At 39.7% G+C, this 18,637-nt stretch overlaps 1 protein-coding gene across 1 annotated transcript in view; it reads left to right on the forward strand.

Moving 5' to 3' along the window:
• cadm3 (cell adhesion molecule 3) overlaps positions 1 to 18,637 on the forward strand; it is a gene marked incomplete at its 3' end in the record, with an annotated part of 118,847 nt that overhangs the window by 38,303 nt on the left and 61,907 nt on the right. Inside the window, exon 3 of the mRNA XM_079243692.1 lies at positions 9,640 to 9,789. Coding sequence (XP_079099818.1) covers positions 9,640 to 9,789 — 150 coding nt within the window. The remainder of the gene's footprint in view (positions 1 to 9,639; positions 9,790 to 18,637) is intronic.

The following is an 18,637-nucleotide window of genomic DNA, read 5'->3' on the forward strand; positions in this document are numbered from 1 at the left end:
GATGAGAGGAATCTGAGGATAACAGGGCAGATGGAGAGAAGGAGGGGGAAGACAAAGGGGAAGAACGGGGATGGAAATATTCACATTGTTCTCATTTATATCAAAAGGAATCATGGGAGGAAGAAGAAGCTGTTTTTAAATAAAAGGACTAGTTCAAACATTTTGGAAATTGCACTCATTGGTAAAAATAGGAAGATAACATTAAAGACTACTGACGTCAGAACTTCATGAGACTTTCTTAACTGGTTCTTCTCTGCATTATAAATTAAAGCTGATTCATTATGAAATGGTGTCATTTTAGGAGAGGTTCATTTAATCAGCCAAAGCTTCAGTGCGTCTTCTCCACATATGGATTGCCAGATAAGATTAGTGAGACCTTATTCGGTCCCTCTTCAGGCACAAAGCCACAGACTCTTCTACCTCTCTGCTTTGTGACAAAACTGTTTTAACTTAAAGGTATTGCAAGGATTTGATATGGTCCCAGAAGTCTGCCTTCCTGCCAGTTTACTCCACTGGGAAACTTTGTTGGTTCTGCAGCAAAAATACTTGCTATAAAAGCAGTTTTCTATGAGCCACTTCTGTATAAAAATGTATATATTTAGAGGATATCTCAAGGTATAGACAAGGTCAAAGTTATTATTATGCATATGATATGTTAAAGTAATTAAAGTGGCATCGTCACATACTATCTGGAGGCCACAAAACTTTTTTTTTTTTTTTGTTAAAATGTTATACCAATTTAAGTTTATTGACAATTTGAAATTAAGACAAATGCTTGTTTACCCCAGTAGCTGCTGATAAAATCCCAGTTAATTGATTAGTTAATGAACTGATTAATCATTGCAGTGGCAAAGTTTTAAAATGTAACCAACTCAATATCAGATAATGAAGCTTCAGGCGTCTGAAAATGTCATGGGACAGCTAAATGTCTCAGTTACAGGCTAATGTTGGCTTTTATTGCTTTTTTTCTGATATAATAACTGCATTGCTGTCAACTGGCATCCTGATTTTTTTTTTTTATTCCAATAATTGTCTGCTATTGAAAGAAATTAATTATAAATCAGGTCTTGGCACCAAATAATAAGAAATAATGTGTGAAAAAAAAAAAGAAAATATTCTAAAACCTCAGTCCTCTTACAAAGAAAGACATACGTTTTGAACATTGGAAACATGGTTTTTGAACATTTTTCTGTTTATAACCCATGTGAAATTTCATATGTAAATATACATGATTTTCACATGTAATGACGTGTGTGTGTGAAAAGCTTTTAAAACCCAGATCATTACATGTGAAAAATCATGTAAATTCCCATGTGAATCCCACACAAACAAATACAAAATTTGTGTGATTTTGTATGGATACTTCTTCATATTTAATTGTGACAAAGCTTTACATGTCACGTTTCACATGTTACATGAGTTCACATGTTACATGAGTTCACATGTTATTGTATTGGTTTAACATGGGAATTTACATGTCCTCCACATTAGATTATATGACTTTTATATAGGATTTGACCTGACTTTTACATGTGATTGCCATGAAAATCATCTAAAACCAACCATTTCTCATATGCAGGATATGTTGCACATGTGCCTCACAAGTGGAAAACTACATGTGAATCACATGGTTTATCTATAAGCGTTTGACCAGCAGCCAAAATATCAAAATGATGGAATTTGCTAAAAGGAAAAAACATCTCATTTGAATATTTTAGAAAGTCTGACACCATAAAGTTCTGTTTCTTTAACAAGCAATTCTGCTTTTATTCTCAACAAAGTGACAAAGATATCAGTTCATGCGATGACGTAACTCTTGCAACGTTTTCCTCTGATAACTAGTTCATTCTAAGAATTAAGAGTTGGACCGGGACTTTGAGTCTCTATGTGTCGTAAGCCTTAGTTTTCCACATGACTGTGCAAGTGTTAAGTCAAATATGGCAACGGGACCAATTAGATGTGGTTGTGGGCATGCACATGGACAACTGCGGTCTCTATGGACACCTGTTTGCTCTAGATATAACACCACCCTTGAGTCCACTTACAGGACAGCATGGCATATTTGTCTGCAAACAAGTATGCACAGGTGCACAAAGTGTACCAATGACACAATGCAGCATCCAGTCACAGCAGCTGTGCTTGCGCTGGTTGCAGCTCCAGCGGTTCCAATCTACCGCCACTGAGTGGAGATGTAATTTACTCATTCTGCGATAACAAAAACACAGCAGTTGTTATTTTCATGTGATTCTACACTGATAAAAATGTAATTATGAATATCATGCTGGATTTTTGCCAATAGATCCTCACGATTCCTACACACTCCAACTTTAAGCACTCACGAAAGTAAATTGGATTCTACTTCAGTGTATCATAGTTGCAAAACTTGAGACAGTTGGTGTTTAAAAGAAGCTTGGCAGCTTCTTCAAGCTTCATTTGCATAAATCAGTTTTCACCAAGAGATGAAGAAAAATAAACAAAGGGATAGTGAAACCTGATTGAAAGTTTACACAGACTGTTGTAATTTGGTTGGTTTTTCTTTGGACAAGCTGGACCGCAGCTCTCCAGGTACTGATTATGATCTCTTACTCACAGAAAGAAAACAAATAATCCCTTTTTTTTAAGATAAAGTAAAGCTCCATTCAGATCTTTCTGACTTTGCTTTCATCACTGAAAAGCCCTCGAGCGCCTCGCCGCCTCTCTTGTCTCACCAGTGTCTCGTCTCCCCTCCCTTATTTTAGCATACGCGAAGTTTCCCACCTCGTTTTGCCACCCAGCCTCCTTCTGCATACCCTTATCCATCCATCTTTCCCTCGCTGCTGTCGCCCCTCCCTCCTCTGATTTGATATCCCACTCAGCCTTTCTACCTCTGTGTTCTCTCACCTTGTTGCTGGCTAGGGAGAGTGTAAATTGTGTTGCTTTAAATACCCGTGTCTTCCTCAGGCTTACAGCTCGGGGTGGGGATGAAAGAGCGGATGTGAGGAGAGAAGAAAGAAGTCACAGTGTTTAACTTAGTGTGTGCTAAGGATAGATAGGTCTTGCCTTTTATATTTTTGCAGCTTGAGTATTTAGTCTGATTTAACCGTTTAAACTCTGGCTGAACTTCATTTCCCTCCTTTAACTTTGCTGTTAAGAAGCGTCATAGATAACGGGTACAGCTGAACATGTATTTGAGGCTTACAGGGTTCTGTAGCACTTCCATGAACCAGTTTCCACTAATGGATGGGTTGGGTGTACCACATCGGCTATCAAGTTTCCCAACCGGACTGATTTTTTTTATTAACTTGTTTCGAAATCTCCGCAGCTTTTTGTCGCATTAATCATGACTGCTAACCCCACCCTCCTCATCAAATATGGACAGCTTAAGTCAATATGAAATATTGCTCTGAGTCTGACAAATTTTCCTGATACAGTGAAATTTCCACCCACATAGTGCTTCAACTTAATTAAACCAAACTTATCTTTGATTAATATTTGACCGATCATGTTAACAAAGTCGCCGTGCTCATATATTGTGCAGGATCAAATGATTTGTATGCATAACCGGACCTTTGGAATTAAGATGCAGTGTGCCATTTCATAATCATTAAAGTGTCTTAGTCTTATGGGCCCTAAGAGTGAAATTAACCTTTATTTATTAGCTTGCATTAGTTGACACAGAAAGGTTTTGTTATGAACTACAACCATAGTCTGATGTGAAGGCCATGAGTTCAGCAGCTCAAAAGCGCTCTGGTGTAACAAATAAATGTTATTATGGCGTTTTGTTCATCTTGCAGTGTATGTGCATGTGCATCTTATGTGCATGCAGCAATAACACAGAGAAGTGACATCAGGTGCAGAGACGTCTTTGTCAATTTGTATGACAGGCACTAAGCCAGTATAAGACAACTAATATGTGCTGTTCTGACCAGGTTCTTGTAAAATGGAAGCACAAGGGAACATAGCCGAGTTAGAAGTTCAATCAGGGTTATGAGCAGGATAAACTGGAAGATAAGTCAGGAATTAACTCTGACTAGATATGAAATTGATAACAACAATGCTGATACTGGCTGGATCTTTTGGAATGAATGCATGTAATGTAAATTACAAAGGTTTTAACACGTAACCCCATCACCTAAATCAAGCTCCATTCACAGTTTGTACTTCTTGTCTTGCAAAAAGAGTATTTTTACAGAATCATCCTTTAACACTTTAATGCATGTGCAGAAGAATAAATATTATTATAAATATTATTTCTTAAATAGAGTATTTTACCTCTACAGACATATGCTACATATGCTCTACAGACAAATATTACTTTTTTGTTTATTAATGATATTTAGAATTTATCATGATTAATTATTTATTTTAATGTATTCTATAAAATATGTCTAAAATGATATGTAATCATAATTATTTTACGTAAATCTTCTATAAAATTTAGCTGTATCATTTTCTTTTCCTATTTATCACAAAGGCAAACCTGTGTAATTACATTATGTTGAATTATATAATATATTTATGTATTCTCCAGTGAGTGGGAATGTATTGGATGACTCACTAACATCCACTTAAGTGGTTGATTTACAAAAATATCTTCCTCATTCATGAATATGCAAGAAAAAAAAAGCTTGTAAATAGGTGTCCACTATATGGCCACTGTGCATGAAAAGGTTAAATAAGATAGTAGAACTGCAAACGTTTTGTGTTAGCCTCTGATGCAGAACAAGCCATGATATATTTACCTTTCGACAACTTAAATCTTCACCTTTTGTTTCTGTTTATTCCATAATTATGCCACATTCATTAACATCTACAAAAAATACAAATTCGTCTTTTGCATGCTTTGAAAATGTTGCAATATTAAACTCACTGCCATCATATTAATCTTGTGAGTGGAAAATTTGTTATGGCTGCTTCCTGTTTCAAATGGAGATAAACGTATCACTGAATATAATCCTAAATGTGATCTGCATTGCTAAGAAAACCACAAACATGTAGGGCTCACTTCAGGCTCATATCAGCTGTTGCCTTATCTGGAGAGGACTCATCTTATCAATACTTAGGCAAATGCATGTTAAGCTCTTGATAAAAAAAACAAAAAAACAAACTAAACTTGGATTTTGTTATCAAATTAAGTCTTTTATAACTTTGCTGCTATTCAAAGACTTTTACAGGCAACATTTGAACTGTTTTACGCTACTGTGACTCTTTCCCAGGCTCCTGACCCTCTTTGATCCTCACTGGTTAATTTAAGCCTACAAAATTATTGTAGGTTAACTCTCAGTATACAGCAAGTTTCTTAATACCAATTATTAACTTGCATAGTTAAGTTTGGAGTGACTACCAGGATCCAAACGCAGACTCTGATCTGAATTCAAGTAAAATGTTTATTTGATTTTTAGGGAGGATGTGGCAGGTTGGTGGGCAGGAAGGCAGGCAGACCTGCAGACAGGGAGGTAAACAGGCAGACAGGTAGGCAGGCAGGTAGGCAGGCAGGGAGGCAGGTAGACCTGCCGATAGGGAGGTAAACAGGCAGACAGGTAGGCAGGCAGGTAAGCAGGCAGGGAGGTAGGCAGGCAGACAGGTAAACAGGCAGGGAGGTAAACAGGCAGACAGGTAGGCAGGCAGGGAGGTAGGCAGGCAGACAGGTAAACAGGCAGGGAGGTAAACAGGCAGACAGGTAGGCAGGCAGGGAGGTAAACAGGCAGACAGGTAGGCAGGCAGGGAGGTAGGCAGGCAGACAGGTAAACAGGCAGGGAGGTAAACAGGCAGACAGGTAGGCAGGCAGGGAGGTAGGCAGGCAGACAGGTAAACAGGCAGGGAGGTAAACAGGCAGACAGGTAGGCAGGCAGGGAGGTAAACAGGCAGACAGGTAGGCAGGCAGGTAAGCAGGCAGGGAGGTAGACAGGCAGGGAGGTAAACAGGCAGACAGGTAGGCAGGCAGGTAGGCAGGCAGGGAGGTAGGTAGACCTGCCGATAGGGAGGTAAACAGGCAGGGAGGTAGACAGGCAGGGAGGTAAACAGGCAGACAGGTAGGCAGGCAGGTAGGCAGGCAGGGAGGTAGGTAGACCTGCCGACAGGGAGGTAAACAGGCAGGGAGGTAGACAGGCAGGGAGGTAAACAGGCAGACAGGTAGGCAGGCAGGTAAGCAGGCAGGGAGGTAGGCAGGCAGACAGGTAAACAGGCAGGGAGGTAAACAGGCAGACAGGTAGGCAGGCAGGGAGGTAAACAGGCAGACAGGTAGGCAGGCAGGTAAGCAGGCAGGGAGGTAGACAGGCAGGGAGGTAAACAGGCAGGGAGGTAGGCAGGCAGGGAGGTAAACAGGCAGACAGGTAGGCAGGCAGGGAGGTAAACAGGCAGACAGGTAGGCAGGCAGGGAGGTAAACAGGCAGACAGGTAGGCAGGCAGGGAGGTAAACAGGCAGACAGGTAGGCAGGCAGGTAAGCAGGCAGGGAGGTAGGTAGGATCCTCTAGTTGGAGACAGATGCAAAAAACAAGTTATGTTAGAATTGTTACCGCTGGTGAACAACGGTGACTGTTGACAGGAAGGCTGAACTGGTCTTAAATACTCCCACTTGATTGTGAAATGAGGTGCAGGTGAAGATCCAGTTGCCGGGGAAACAGGCATGCCACCACAGCCACACACCAGAGCAGGCGCCACAACATGGACATCCTAAGGCTCAGTCACTTGGTCTCTTTTGGTCAATTCAAAGCTTTATTTATAACTTTCGTCTATTAAACTGTTGAATTGTGTGCTTTTATTTATTTATTTATTTTTTATGTCTTGACTAGTAAAATCCGCCTTTTAGGCCTGGTGTCCATTGAATAAATGAGACAGTAGTCTCTCTGGACTTCCTGGTTAAATAAAGATTGAAATGAATAAATAAATATAATGTCTTAATAGTTTACAGAAGGAACTCCTAATATTAATAATTTTGAGTTAGAATTAAAATACTTAGAAAAGAACCAATTTCATTAAAGATGTGCTAGAAAATATTGCCATTTTTGTCTTTCCTCTTTAAACTATCATGGACTTTTGATGGATAGGCTTTGACTGCAAGAAAAATATTTATCTGAGATAAAATGGTCTCATTTCATCTTTCATTATACTGGTTTCCAGTTTCCAGAGTTTCCAACAATTAGTGTGAAGAAGGATCTCTCAGAGAATCGATCATTTATTAAGAAAATATCATGTGGATGATTCTGTTCTGACAACAGAAAGCTTAACAAAAAGTGGAATTATTTCATATCTACAATAATTCTTTAAAGGTCCCCCCCCCTACCTTCATCCTCTCTGCTGTGCTTCAGCCATGACACCATGTTTGTTACCATGGCAACTGGGGAGATGACAGTATTTGACACCAGTTGGGGACTTCTCCAGGTCATTATTGGTTATTCTTAGCCAAACGCAGAAAGATTCAAAAGAACCTGTTATTTTTCCACATGCTGAATGCATCTTATATCACAGATAGAGTGGAGAAACAACCTCTCTTAATCATAAGTAATTAAGTAGCAATCCAACACCGTGCAATGCAAATTCAAATTAAATAGTGGTATTAGCAGATAAAGACTTATATTTTTAATGCTACACATTGTTTATTTTCTTTATACAAATTAGTATCTGACATTTATTCCATTAAAGATAAAAAGCAACCGTATGTAAAAGTGTTCTTTAAAATCTGTCCCCTTTAAAAACCACAAATCTCCTCCATAATGAGTCACTTACTGAACACTGCTATTGTTTTACCAGCCTAAATGGCATTCACAGCATGCTCTTAGTGAGCAGTGCCAGAACTCTGCAGCAACCAAATACACAACATAAGTTTGGGTAACTTGTCGGAGCTTATTGTGGTCAGCTTGACAACTGATGCCCTGGGACAGCCAGTTTGCTCAAAGTGTTTCATGCCAAGTGCAGGAGCTCATGCGATCAGCCACAAGAATTAGCGCAAGATGCTATTAAAGGAGACACTAATCCACGGTGCACTTGACCACAAATTCAGCCCCTAGCCATCATGGTTCTTAGATAGACTTACCACAAGGTCAGAGCTGCATTTAAACGCCAGCGAATGTAAGGGAGACTTCCTGACACGCAGGCCTCAGGAAGTCTCCGTGTCTTTTGAAACCTCCTAGCAAGCAGCAGCAGCCGCACCTTAAAAAGCTGTTATCGCTCCCAATCCTCACAGCCCAGAGGCAAATCTTTGGCTTGTTTTTTTTTCCTTTTCTAATAATTGATGTTTTCTAATGCTGAACCAACTTTATAGCCTTCAAAGATGTCCATAGTTCCTGCAGGCTGCTTTCTGCTCATGTACTGCAAATGTGTGTTTTTTGATGCTACATGCAGTTAGTTTTCTCACCTCCTCTTCTGCATCTTCTTTTCATGTGCCCCTCCTTTTCCCTTTCATGTCTTGATGGGAGTTGTGCAGAAATGCACTTAAGCAGATGTTCTTCCTGCAGAAAAAAAATCAATTCCGCTGCCAGTGCAAGCTTGTGATAACGCCCCACGCTGTATATAAACCTGTCTCCCCCCCTTGACAATTTGGTTCCAATTAAAGTATTTATACACGCCATATTTTCTGTTTTGATGGGACCGCTTTGAGGTGAATATTCTTATGAGATGCTCCCTCCTTTGGTTTGGTCTTGTTGTCAGCTAAGCCATTTTTGTTTATCTTAGGATTAGGTTGAACAAGCACTGGCATGTTTTGAAGTGAGCAAGAAAAGGGGAGGGGGGGATTGCACAGCATGGTCGGGTACACTCAAGGCCCCAATGACTTAACACGGCAAAAAAGCACAGCAGTGGTCATGTTCATTACTCACCATAACGAGGGGCTGCATATTTGAGTACATATCTCTTGCTCTGATTCACAAAATCATTTGCCATCTTCGCTGAATGCAGAGCAGAATCAGCCCGCACCATCACCCATTATCAAGGGAGCGTCGTTAAATACCATAATTTGAGCCAATTTTAATCCTGTTACACACCCAGACTGTTCACTCATCAGTGGTTTTCCAGCTCCAGCTACAACCGTTTGAATCCTCTCATTATGATAGGTCATTTGTATTCTCATTCTCCCTTTCCTCTGACCTGCTCATTTCCATAATGCCTGTCCCGTTTGAGCTTGTTCAAAAAGCAGTCGATACATATGCATGACATTAAGAACCGGCTCAGATATTGACAAAAGAGGGTTACGAAGCCATTAGATGTATGAGTTAGTGCTCTTGTTTTTGCTTTGACCTGTGGAGAGCCAGTGTCTGCCATAGTCTCTTCATCTTTGCTGCTCCCTGAAGTCGCGCAGTCTCTGGGTACCAGGGCTCCTACTGACTCATTGCTCTTACATTGGCCTCGCAGATATACAACCAGATAGCCATTTGTCAGCTTTTTTTTGTTCCAGTGACAGGATGTCCGTGAGTGTGTGCATTGTATGTGTGCTCTCAGAAAGACAGATAGAGATATATAGATAATCTGACAAGCAGAGAAAGAGATGGGCGGAGGAGATGGGGAGAAAAAGAGGCTAGTAAAAAAGAGGCGAGTAATGTCTTTTGTAGGTTTATCTGATTTGTGTGTTGAAGTGTGTGAATGTATTTGCTTGTGTTTTCATATAAGCACGATGTTTTCTCTGTTGCATGTCTCGTGACATTTCTCTTCTCTCTGCTGTTACCCAGACGACGACCCCTTGCAGCCTGTGACCACAGATGAGACAGTGTCCGTTGGGGGCACGGTGACATTGACCTGCAAGGTGGCGAAGAGCGACAATTCTTCACTGCAATGGTCCAACACTGTGCAGCAGACTCTGTACTTTGGAGAGAAGAGAGGTAAGAGCAAGTCAGGGATGGCGATCTTCAATATCCTGCAAAACAGGAAATGTAAAATATATGGAATAGTGAAAATTATTTGAATAAGTCAAGTTAATTTAGGCATTTTGTTTAACAAATATTTCGATTCATTACTACAATGCTGAGGAGATGCAATGCAAGAGTTGGATGGACCATTTTAAAGTATCTTTAGAAACTTTTTTTTTTGTTTGTTTGTTTTTATTGGTAAAAAAAAAACAAACATTACAATTTTGGTTGAATAGCTAAAATGCAACATTTATGTTTGCCCAACATTTCAGTGCAGCTGAGAAAAGTCAACAGGAAAGAAAAATAATAATTAAAGCACTTTAGCCTTTTAGCAGTTAGCATTAGCGGCTACATATAAATGAACTTCAACTGCATGAATTGTAATATAAATCTGCAAGTGTCATCCACACATGGATAGTAAAAAGGTTTATCTGTTTGGGGATAATTGCATTACAGCAGATTTGTACATCCCCTTCTGTTTCAAGCCAGAAAAAGGACGATGGTTACTTTCATTTTAGCTGCAGCGATCACATAACCTAACATGCCAGATGGGTTGTTACTACAGAGGACCATCTGTGAAGTCACTGCTTGGAAGTGTTTTGGAAAAATAATAGTTGGCAGGTGACTGGATAAACGATCTGTCTATCACTACGTACCACTGCTTCAGCCAATCAGATCTATGGTGTTGACCAACTGGTAAAATTAAACTCTAAAGAACCAGTTAGGAGAAGAGCGAGAGCATATTTTTTCCACTGAGAAGCTTTCAGTGGGATTCTTTGTTCTTTGTGCAATGATGATATTCTCCAGCTCTTATGTAATTGGTGCTTTGGCATCATATAGGCTAACAGCTTTAGGAACCATCAGTAGCTGCCTTCTCACTGACTGAACCAGAACTAAATACAGAATCAAATGGCAGATTGCCTTGATTATCTGTGAAGTTCTACCAACCATCCTTGCATGTGAAAGATGCACGGGTGGGAGGTTGTACCTACCTGGTCAGCTTCTTTGACTGTGGCTACTGCAGTGGTTGGATTATACAACTTGTTACCTGTTTTGCTGATTGATGACCCGTCACAATGTCCAATACTTCGAAAGACAGACTTGTAACTCTCAGCTCCAATTTGCTCAACTGTCTTATACTGTCATGACACTCCATCTTCACTTTTTTAAGCTCAGTGAATATGTAGTCTGGAGCAGGGATTCCCAACCCTGGTCCTCGAGGACCAGTGTCCTGCAGGTTTTCCATATGTTCCTGCTGGAACACGCCTGACTCAGACTCAGACAAGCTCTGCATACATCTGCTAAATACACACTGATGTGAATCAGGTAAGTTGCAGCAGGGACACTTGGAAAACCTGGTCCTTGAGGACCAGGATTGATCCCTGGTCTGGAGAACCCTTCTGCCTTCTGAAATCAGGGTTCCATGAAGAAGAAACACAAGGTTTTGCTTCCAGTTAAGTTTTGAAGTTACTGTACAGCCCTTGTGTCAGCTGTTTGTCGTTTTTAAAGGGCTTTGGAAATAGAAATGCTATGGTATGGTAAGTTCTAAAACAACTTCTTTTGGGTCTGAACATGCCAACCAGCTCAGAGTGAGGTTGAGGAATTGGTAAAAGAGCCCTGCCAGTCTGAATAGATTGTCAGTTTATTTCCATACACAGTTAAGCGGAGGTCAGCTGGACTGTGTATGTCAAACTAGGGAAGTATTTACATTACTCCCCTAGTTTCCATGAACATGCACAGAAAAGGAGCTTTTCACTGATCAAAGTATGAATCGAATGAATGTTTTAAAATATGTCAAACTCAGCTACGACAAGTGGCCATATGCCCTCCTAATGTGTCAGCTTGTTATCATTGACCTTATTCTGGTTGAGTTACTAAATCACAGACCAAAACCATGAAAGCTTCGCTTTCACTCAGTCAGCACAATGCCAAGCAGACAATAGGACGTTTTTACCGATCTAGATATGTTTTTCTAGCTGTAAGAAATTCATGCTATCCCTTAAGATATTCCCTTGTTATCAGCTTCTTCTGTTACTTCTGGGTTAAAAGCCAGGGCAGGAACACTGGAGCTGTCAGCACACTGGCTCCTCTGAGTCCGACAAAAGTATGCGTACCTGGAGAAACTTTACATCTAACCCCTTTATCTGGGTGTTCAGACTTAAATTAATGTGATTTTTCTTAAAATATTTCACTGTCTATTTTTACTCAAACAACTTCTGTAGAACTTCATATGTGTGCAGCTTTTAGCATAAAAACCTTTTTGCAAATCTTGCAAGAATCATTGGTAAAGAGCCCAGGTTGAAGTTTGTAGCTTAAAGAGACGGTCATATTTCTTTTCATCTCACTTGAATGTGTAAGGAATGCCTCTGTAAGTTATCCAGAAGACTTTATGGTGCTATCTGATCTAAAGTAACGTTGCACAAAGTGAGTCAGTGCAAGTCAAAGGAGTTAAAGCGGCATGATGCTTCAAACATAATTGCCAATGCATATTCCTTCCATATGAATCTCATTTTCAGGCAATGGATTTCCAATGAGGATGTTTTGTGTTGCACTGTTGTTGAACAAGGCGCTAATAATTACTTTGTACACAGAGGGTCAAAAGCTTTGCTGAAGTGGAAAAGGCACAAAGACTTTAGGCAAGTGAGAAAGCAAACAACTTTCTCTTTTTCGTGTGTGTTATTGCAAGGAGCTGAAAGTGCTCAATAAATGTAACAAAGGAAAGCAGAGGATCCAAACAAACCTCGGTCTGATGAGTTAAAGTGCATCAATATCCAGTTTTAACAGCCTCCTTCAACGATTAAATGTCTTAGTTTTGTAATGACTGATTTTTGTGTGAGCTGATGGCCTAACAAGCAGACGCTCCAGCTTTTAACGCAACTTATATTTATTATAGACAATGATTGGGATAAAAAAAATAGATTTAATTCTTTATTTGACAAGATAAAAACACATTGCAAAATAGATGGATAAAACCAAATGAGTTTAAAGCCAGCTGAAAGTCTGATGCTCTGAAGTAACTTTAACTTTGCTCGTTTTCTGTGGTCCAGCATTGCACAACAGATTTTAGTGCATGGGAGCTAAAAGAGGACAGAGGGATACAGATGGACAGAAGACATGATGGGATTGCTGGAGGATAAGGAGCGATGAGAGAGCAACAGAAACTCCCATGTGCTCTAACTCAACACTTAACAGCAGAGGTCCAGCAGTCGAGCGATAGCGCTGAGAATGGCGAGAACGGAGACAAGTGCAGGCTGAGAAGTTTTCACTGCAGAGTGCCAACACTGTTGCAACAGACACTTTGGAAAACAGAGAGAAGCAACAGAGAATGAGGGAGGGAAGGACAAATTGAGAGACCAGAAAGTCGTTACTCCTGGAGTTTTAACTGCAGGGAGAAGAAATAGAAAAAGAGGCTCTTCTCGTTGTGGTACAACACTTAAAGTCTGGGCTCTACTTTGCAGAGTGGGTTGGGAGGAGTACTGGAGAAAAACAAACAGGACGAAGAAGGAGCAAAAGGTAGATGATGCTTGCTGTTGCAGTGTATAGACATGCAGTTGGTTCCGCATTTTGCAAAGTAGAGAGTGGAGATAGAGATAAAGGTTAGGAGGGTGGGGGGAGCTCAGGACTTTTCCTCAAAGTGCAGCAGGTACAAAGACAAAGAAAATCCTGACTTTTTGCTTTGACTGTGTAAAAACTGGTGAAGAAACAGGGATTTTAAAAGGCACAGATAAAGATGATATGGGAGTATGGGAAGGGTGGGAGAAATAAAAGAGAAATGTTTGGAGATGGCAGTAGAAGAAAAAGGAGAGAGGGTTATGATAAAAAAAAAAAATAGAAATATCTGTTGTTTTGTGATAAAGCAGACACTTTACATACATTTATTCAAAATGGACAAAATTTATACAAAAAATAATTGTAATGTGACTGAATCTGAGATGAGAATGTCTTCAAGCATATCCGCAGTCAAAAACACATCAGCATTATAATAATGACTAAATTTGTGAGGTGCCGTTGTTTGCAGGGGCAGAACTAGTCACCGCGGCAACAGGGAAGAATTGAACATTTGAATGTCTGGTTAATGTTGTGAAAGAATCTGTTTTTTTTTTTTGTTTTTTTTTCTCTGAATGAATTTTTCCTCTCCTGAATCACCAAACAGCAACTTCACATGAAACAAAGTCTGAAATGACAAAAAGGAAAAACACGTAGAACCAGATTTCACAGATCACCTTCTTCTGCTCTCTCCAGACCTTTTCCTGCTAGAAACTTGGGAGTTACAGTTAATGCTACATTTAAGGTTGTGGAATAAATATAAAAAACTAATATATTTATTGTTTATGTTATGTTTACTTTTACATTTCTTTCCAGTTTTGGTTAAGTTTGATGTAAGATTAAATGTGAGGCTTAAAAGTTAGTATCTGACTAACTTTGTCTATTTGCTACTTTGAATCTCAGCTCAGTTACATGATCTGTGAGACTGAATGTGACATTTGCAGCTCCTGAAATCAACTGGAAGACGCTAAATCTGCAGAGCTGGGGGGAAGTTAGGTGATAATTATATGTAGGTTAATTACCACGCATGGTTTCTTTTACATTAAACATTTTAATTTTATGAACTGTTTTTCCAGGAATTAATTATTACTGTATCTATCATTGGTCGTGATAAAAATAAATGTTCTGTTTTGTCTGAAAATGGGATGCAGTTTGAAGTGTGACCATCTCCACGTATGACTAGCCAAAGATGCTTCATGGTAAAGTGTCATTTCTAAAAGGGGGAAAGTGTTTGGAGGATCCGACACGAGAAAAGGTTAAATAAACAGATGGTTAGCTCTGAAAACTCAGTCATGATGGAGTCGAAAAAGAGACTGAAAATCCCTCAATGCTCCACTTTAAAAAATGATAGATGGAGATAAAGCAGCAAGTCATCTACGCAGTTGGCCTGAAAAGCAAAACCCAGACAGAGTGTTTCAGAGCTGTGGCAGCAGGACACAGAGGGGTGAGAGTTGGAAAGACCTACCTGAGCAGGAATGAAAGGGGAGAGAAAATAAGAGAGCTGATAGAAGAGAGAAGGAGATGGGGACTGAGGGGAATCAGAACTCCTCACCATCTCGCTCCAACATGGCTCAGCGTGCTCCAGGCTGAGGAGTGGAGGAACAGCATGATGAGAGTCAGAAGCAGAAAATGATCAGGTCCTCACACCGATGGTCGCCACCCTGCAGAGGAAGAGCTGAATACAGAGGAGGGGGTGGGATAGTCATGAGCTAAAGGGATGATGATGACTTTGCTTAATACAGCACAGCCTATTGTATCTTCATCGTCACTGGTATTAAAGAAAAAAAAACAATGAATTCATTAAAAAAAAAGAAAAAATATATCATAAAAATAATAATAATGATGAGTAAACATAATTTATTCTCATATTGCTCTTTACATTTTGCCTTTTTTTTTTGGCAACTCTGTGACATGTTCAGTAATTAAGAAACCATATTAAAGCTACATAACTTCGAACAGAGAGACTGAATTTGACAATAAAGAAAAAAAAATTAAAGCAACAAAACTGAGGAAACCAATCTGGTTCCATTGAAGCAGAACTAATGAGTTCTGCAACTATAACTTCCAAGATAAAGATGAAGCAAAACAGGAAATTAATTGTTAAGGGACATAAAGCCCAGTTGTGTTTATTAAAGCAGATGCAATGACCAAAAAAAAAAAAAAAGCTTTTTTTTTTTTTATGTTAATCCTGTCCTATATTAATCTAAGTGTGAACATTTGCTGCAGAGGAACATGCCACTCCTTGGCAGAAATGAATAATCCGATAACTAAGGGCCAATATGGGGTGTTTTAAGGCTTTAATTCTAGATAATTTATTCTAAGACCCTTTTAAGGATCCACAGATACCCTGGAGGGCACAAGTAGGAATGGATGGATGGGTGGATGAAGGGAGAAAAAAAAAGACCTGCTAATAGAGAAGATTAGACAGCTAGAAGTACGGAAACAGATGGGTTCCTACATTAACGCCACATTATCAGGACAGAGCAAGAGAGACTCTGACAGCGAGAGAAAGCGATGGACATAAGGTGACAAAAAGACAGGCAAAAACACCAAAAGTGCTGAAATAAAGACAAAGAGACAGCCGCCAACAGGAGCTGTTTGACTTTTAACGGAGCCCCATCTCCTAAAATGATTTAAAGGGACTAAAATGCCGACTTGTTTGGTTAGTTGCACCTGTGAATTCTGTCTGACATTCCTCTAGCAACAGCAAGTCTAAAAATACCTCCCAGAACTCAAACTTGCGTGTAATGTCATCCATCTTCAGTCATCCCCTGAACTACAGGCGCTCGGATGAACTCGCTGGAATAGTTTGCACGACTTGAGGAGCAACTGGAGAATCTCAGACGAGGCTGGGTGACCTTTGTATATTTTGCAGATTGTAAGAGAAGGTTGACAAAGTTATGCACATCCTGACTGACAGGCTGTGTTTTTTTTTTTTCTTTTTTACTTTTAACCTCTGACCTCTCATGACATTTTTCGTGAGCACAGTGCAACACGTGCAGGCTTAAATCTGCGCAGCTGAGAGAAAAGTCCCCCCGGAAACAAAGTCAAATAACCAGATAGACAAACATGACTGTGCTTAATAAAACTGAAGTGAACTCAAAGGTTTTACTTTGCTTAAAACAACATCAGAGCACAGATTTGATTACTTTTCTTTTAATTAAATAGATTTTGTTTATTCCTTTTGGTATTTCATTTTAAGTTTTGTGGCGTAACTTTTCAGTTATTTCCAATCCATAAAGCTGTGATTTATGCAGATGTGACATTTTATTTGCGTCCCTCATGACCAGTTACATTTACTGGGATACAATATGAGTTGCTACAAGTGGTATGAGCTTAACTTACTCCCTCCACCCCACCTGCTCCTTAGAGAGCTAGCAATTACAACACAAGCTAAGGCTCCTGGTTATTCATTGGTAATAAATCATAGCAGTTGCAGCACTGCTGATGTGGTTCTGCGCAGCCATCCTTAAACCCGCCTCATCTGCTCGGGGCCCTGCGCCTGCTGGTTACGTCACACATATGATTGGCTGGACATTGGGTACACTATTGTGGTTGGTCCGTACAACTTACGGGAGTGTTTTTTCAGCTAAATTGAATTTAACCAAGAATTAATAAAATATTTTATTAATTAATTGCCGATCACTCCCTGGCGGTCTTTTAACAGTGTTACTTCTTAATAATCAATAAAACTCTTTACCAAAACATAATGCCCTTTGCTATTGGTTAACTGGGAGGAGAACTGGAAGTTTACATTATTAGAAATAGCAATAATTAGCGCATACTGAAATTATTTTTTTCAAATTTATTTAATTATTTATTTTGTTTACCATCAGTGTTTCATAAACATCTGGGACTCTTTCAAAAGATCTCCCACTTTTCATCAGTAAGGACTGAAAACTGTAATGACTTCCTGTGAAGTATTACGTACGTCGCTGTTCACTTCAGGTGATGTCAATACCATCGCGGTGGTCCCGAGAAATAGTAATGCAAAGCAGTGTTACTTGTCGTGTTGTGACTTGTTGTGTTGTGTTGTGTTGTTGCTTATTGTGTTGTGCTGTGGTTTATTATCTTGCTGTGACACTTCAGGGCCACCATACAATACCATCGGAAGATCATTGTTGGCACTCTGTGCTGAAAACTGTCACTTTAAATATTTTTATTGACATCCTGGTTTTGTCTGTGTGTGTGTGTGTGTACGTGTGTGCGCGCGCGCGCGTGTGTACGTGTGCATTCTTGGGATTGCGTTCCTATGATAGTCTACTGTTTTATAACATGAACGTGATTTCTATCATGAAAGCAAAAAGAAAAAGAGAGAAACTGGAACAACAGGTGTCTGAACTGGTTTGCATTTATGGAAACTAAAAGAATTTGCTGCAAAAGCAAGAAAGCAAACAAACAATTTGATCTAACATGGATAATTAAAGTAAATATTCCAAGATGCTGTTTCATTTGCTGTTAACAGGATTTATTTATGTGACTATTATAAATTATTTATTTATCTCAGGAAGTTTCATCTAATTTGTTGGTTTTTTCTTCTCTTTTCCATTTTTTCCATTTATTTTGTGTTTTTATATTTAAAATAAACACTTCTAACAATCACTCAATCAGGGCTGGCAGTGCCTTGGGCGTAGAGCTGCCTGTCTTGTAATCTGACGGTCTGCGGTTCAAGTCCTGCTCCCCTACGTAGCTGCAGCACTAAGGGTGACTGTACTCTGGGGGTCGGTCCCAAGCCCAGATTAATGCAGAGGGTTGCTTCAGGGAGGGCATCTGTTGTAAAAAAAAAAAAAAGTCCCAATTCCCATGTATGATGATTCGCCATGGCGACCCCTTCAGAGGGACCGCAGCCCAAAGGGAACCACATCAACCGGTCAGTCAATCAAGACTGTAGTCCAAGAGCATATTAACATCTGGAACAAAAACCTTTTTTCCCAACTTGTCATGTCCAGTATAAGCTAGCAGAATGATGGTCTGACCGCTGTGTTGTGCTGCACAAACTTGCTTTATGAAGGCGAGCTTTATAAATGTCTTTTTCAGCCACCGTCGAAATGAGACAAAGCAGTTTTCACAATTAAGACAATAATATGAGGTTGATATTATTTGACTTATTAATTAATATATTTCTTATTCCATTGGAGCACTCTGGGTTGGTCGTAGCTACAACTTATGGAAGTAGTTTTTTCAGCAACATTGTAGCACTTTTTCATACGCTACATGGACAACGTTCATAAAGAAATCCATCATTACCGATCGAGCGGGACTTACCACGGCCTTA

Source organism: Telmatherina bonti (assembly GCF_933228915.1).
Source record: "Telmatherina bonti genome assembly, chromosome: 7".
In the NCBI taxonomy this organism is placed as follows: Eukaryota; Metazoa; Chordata; class Actinopteri; order Atheriniformes; family Telmatherinidae; genus Telmatherina; species Telmatherina bonti.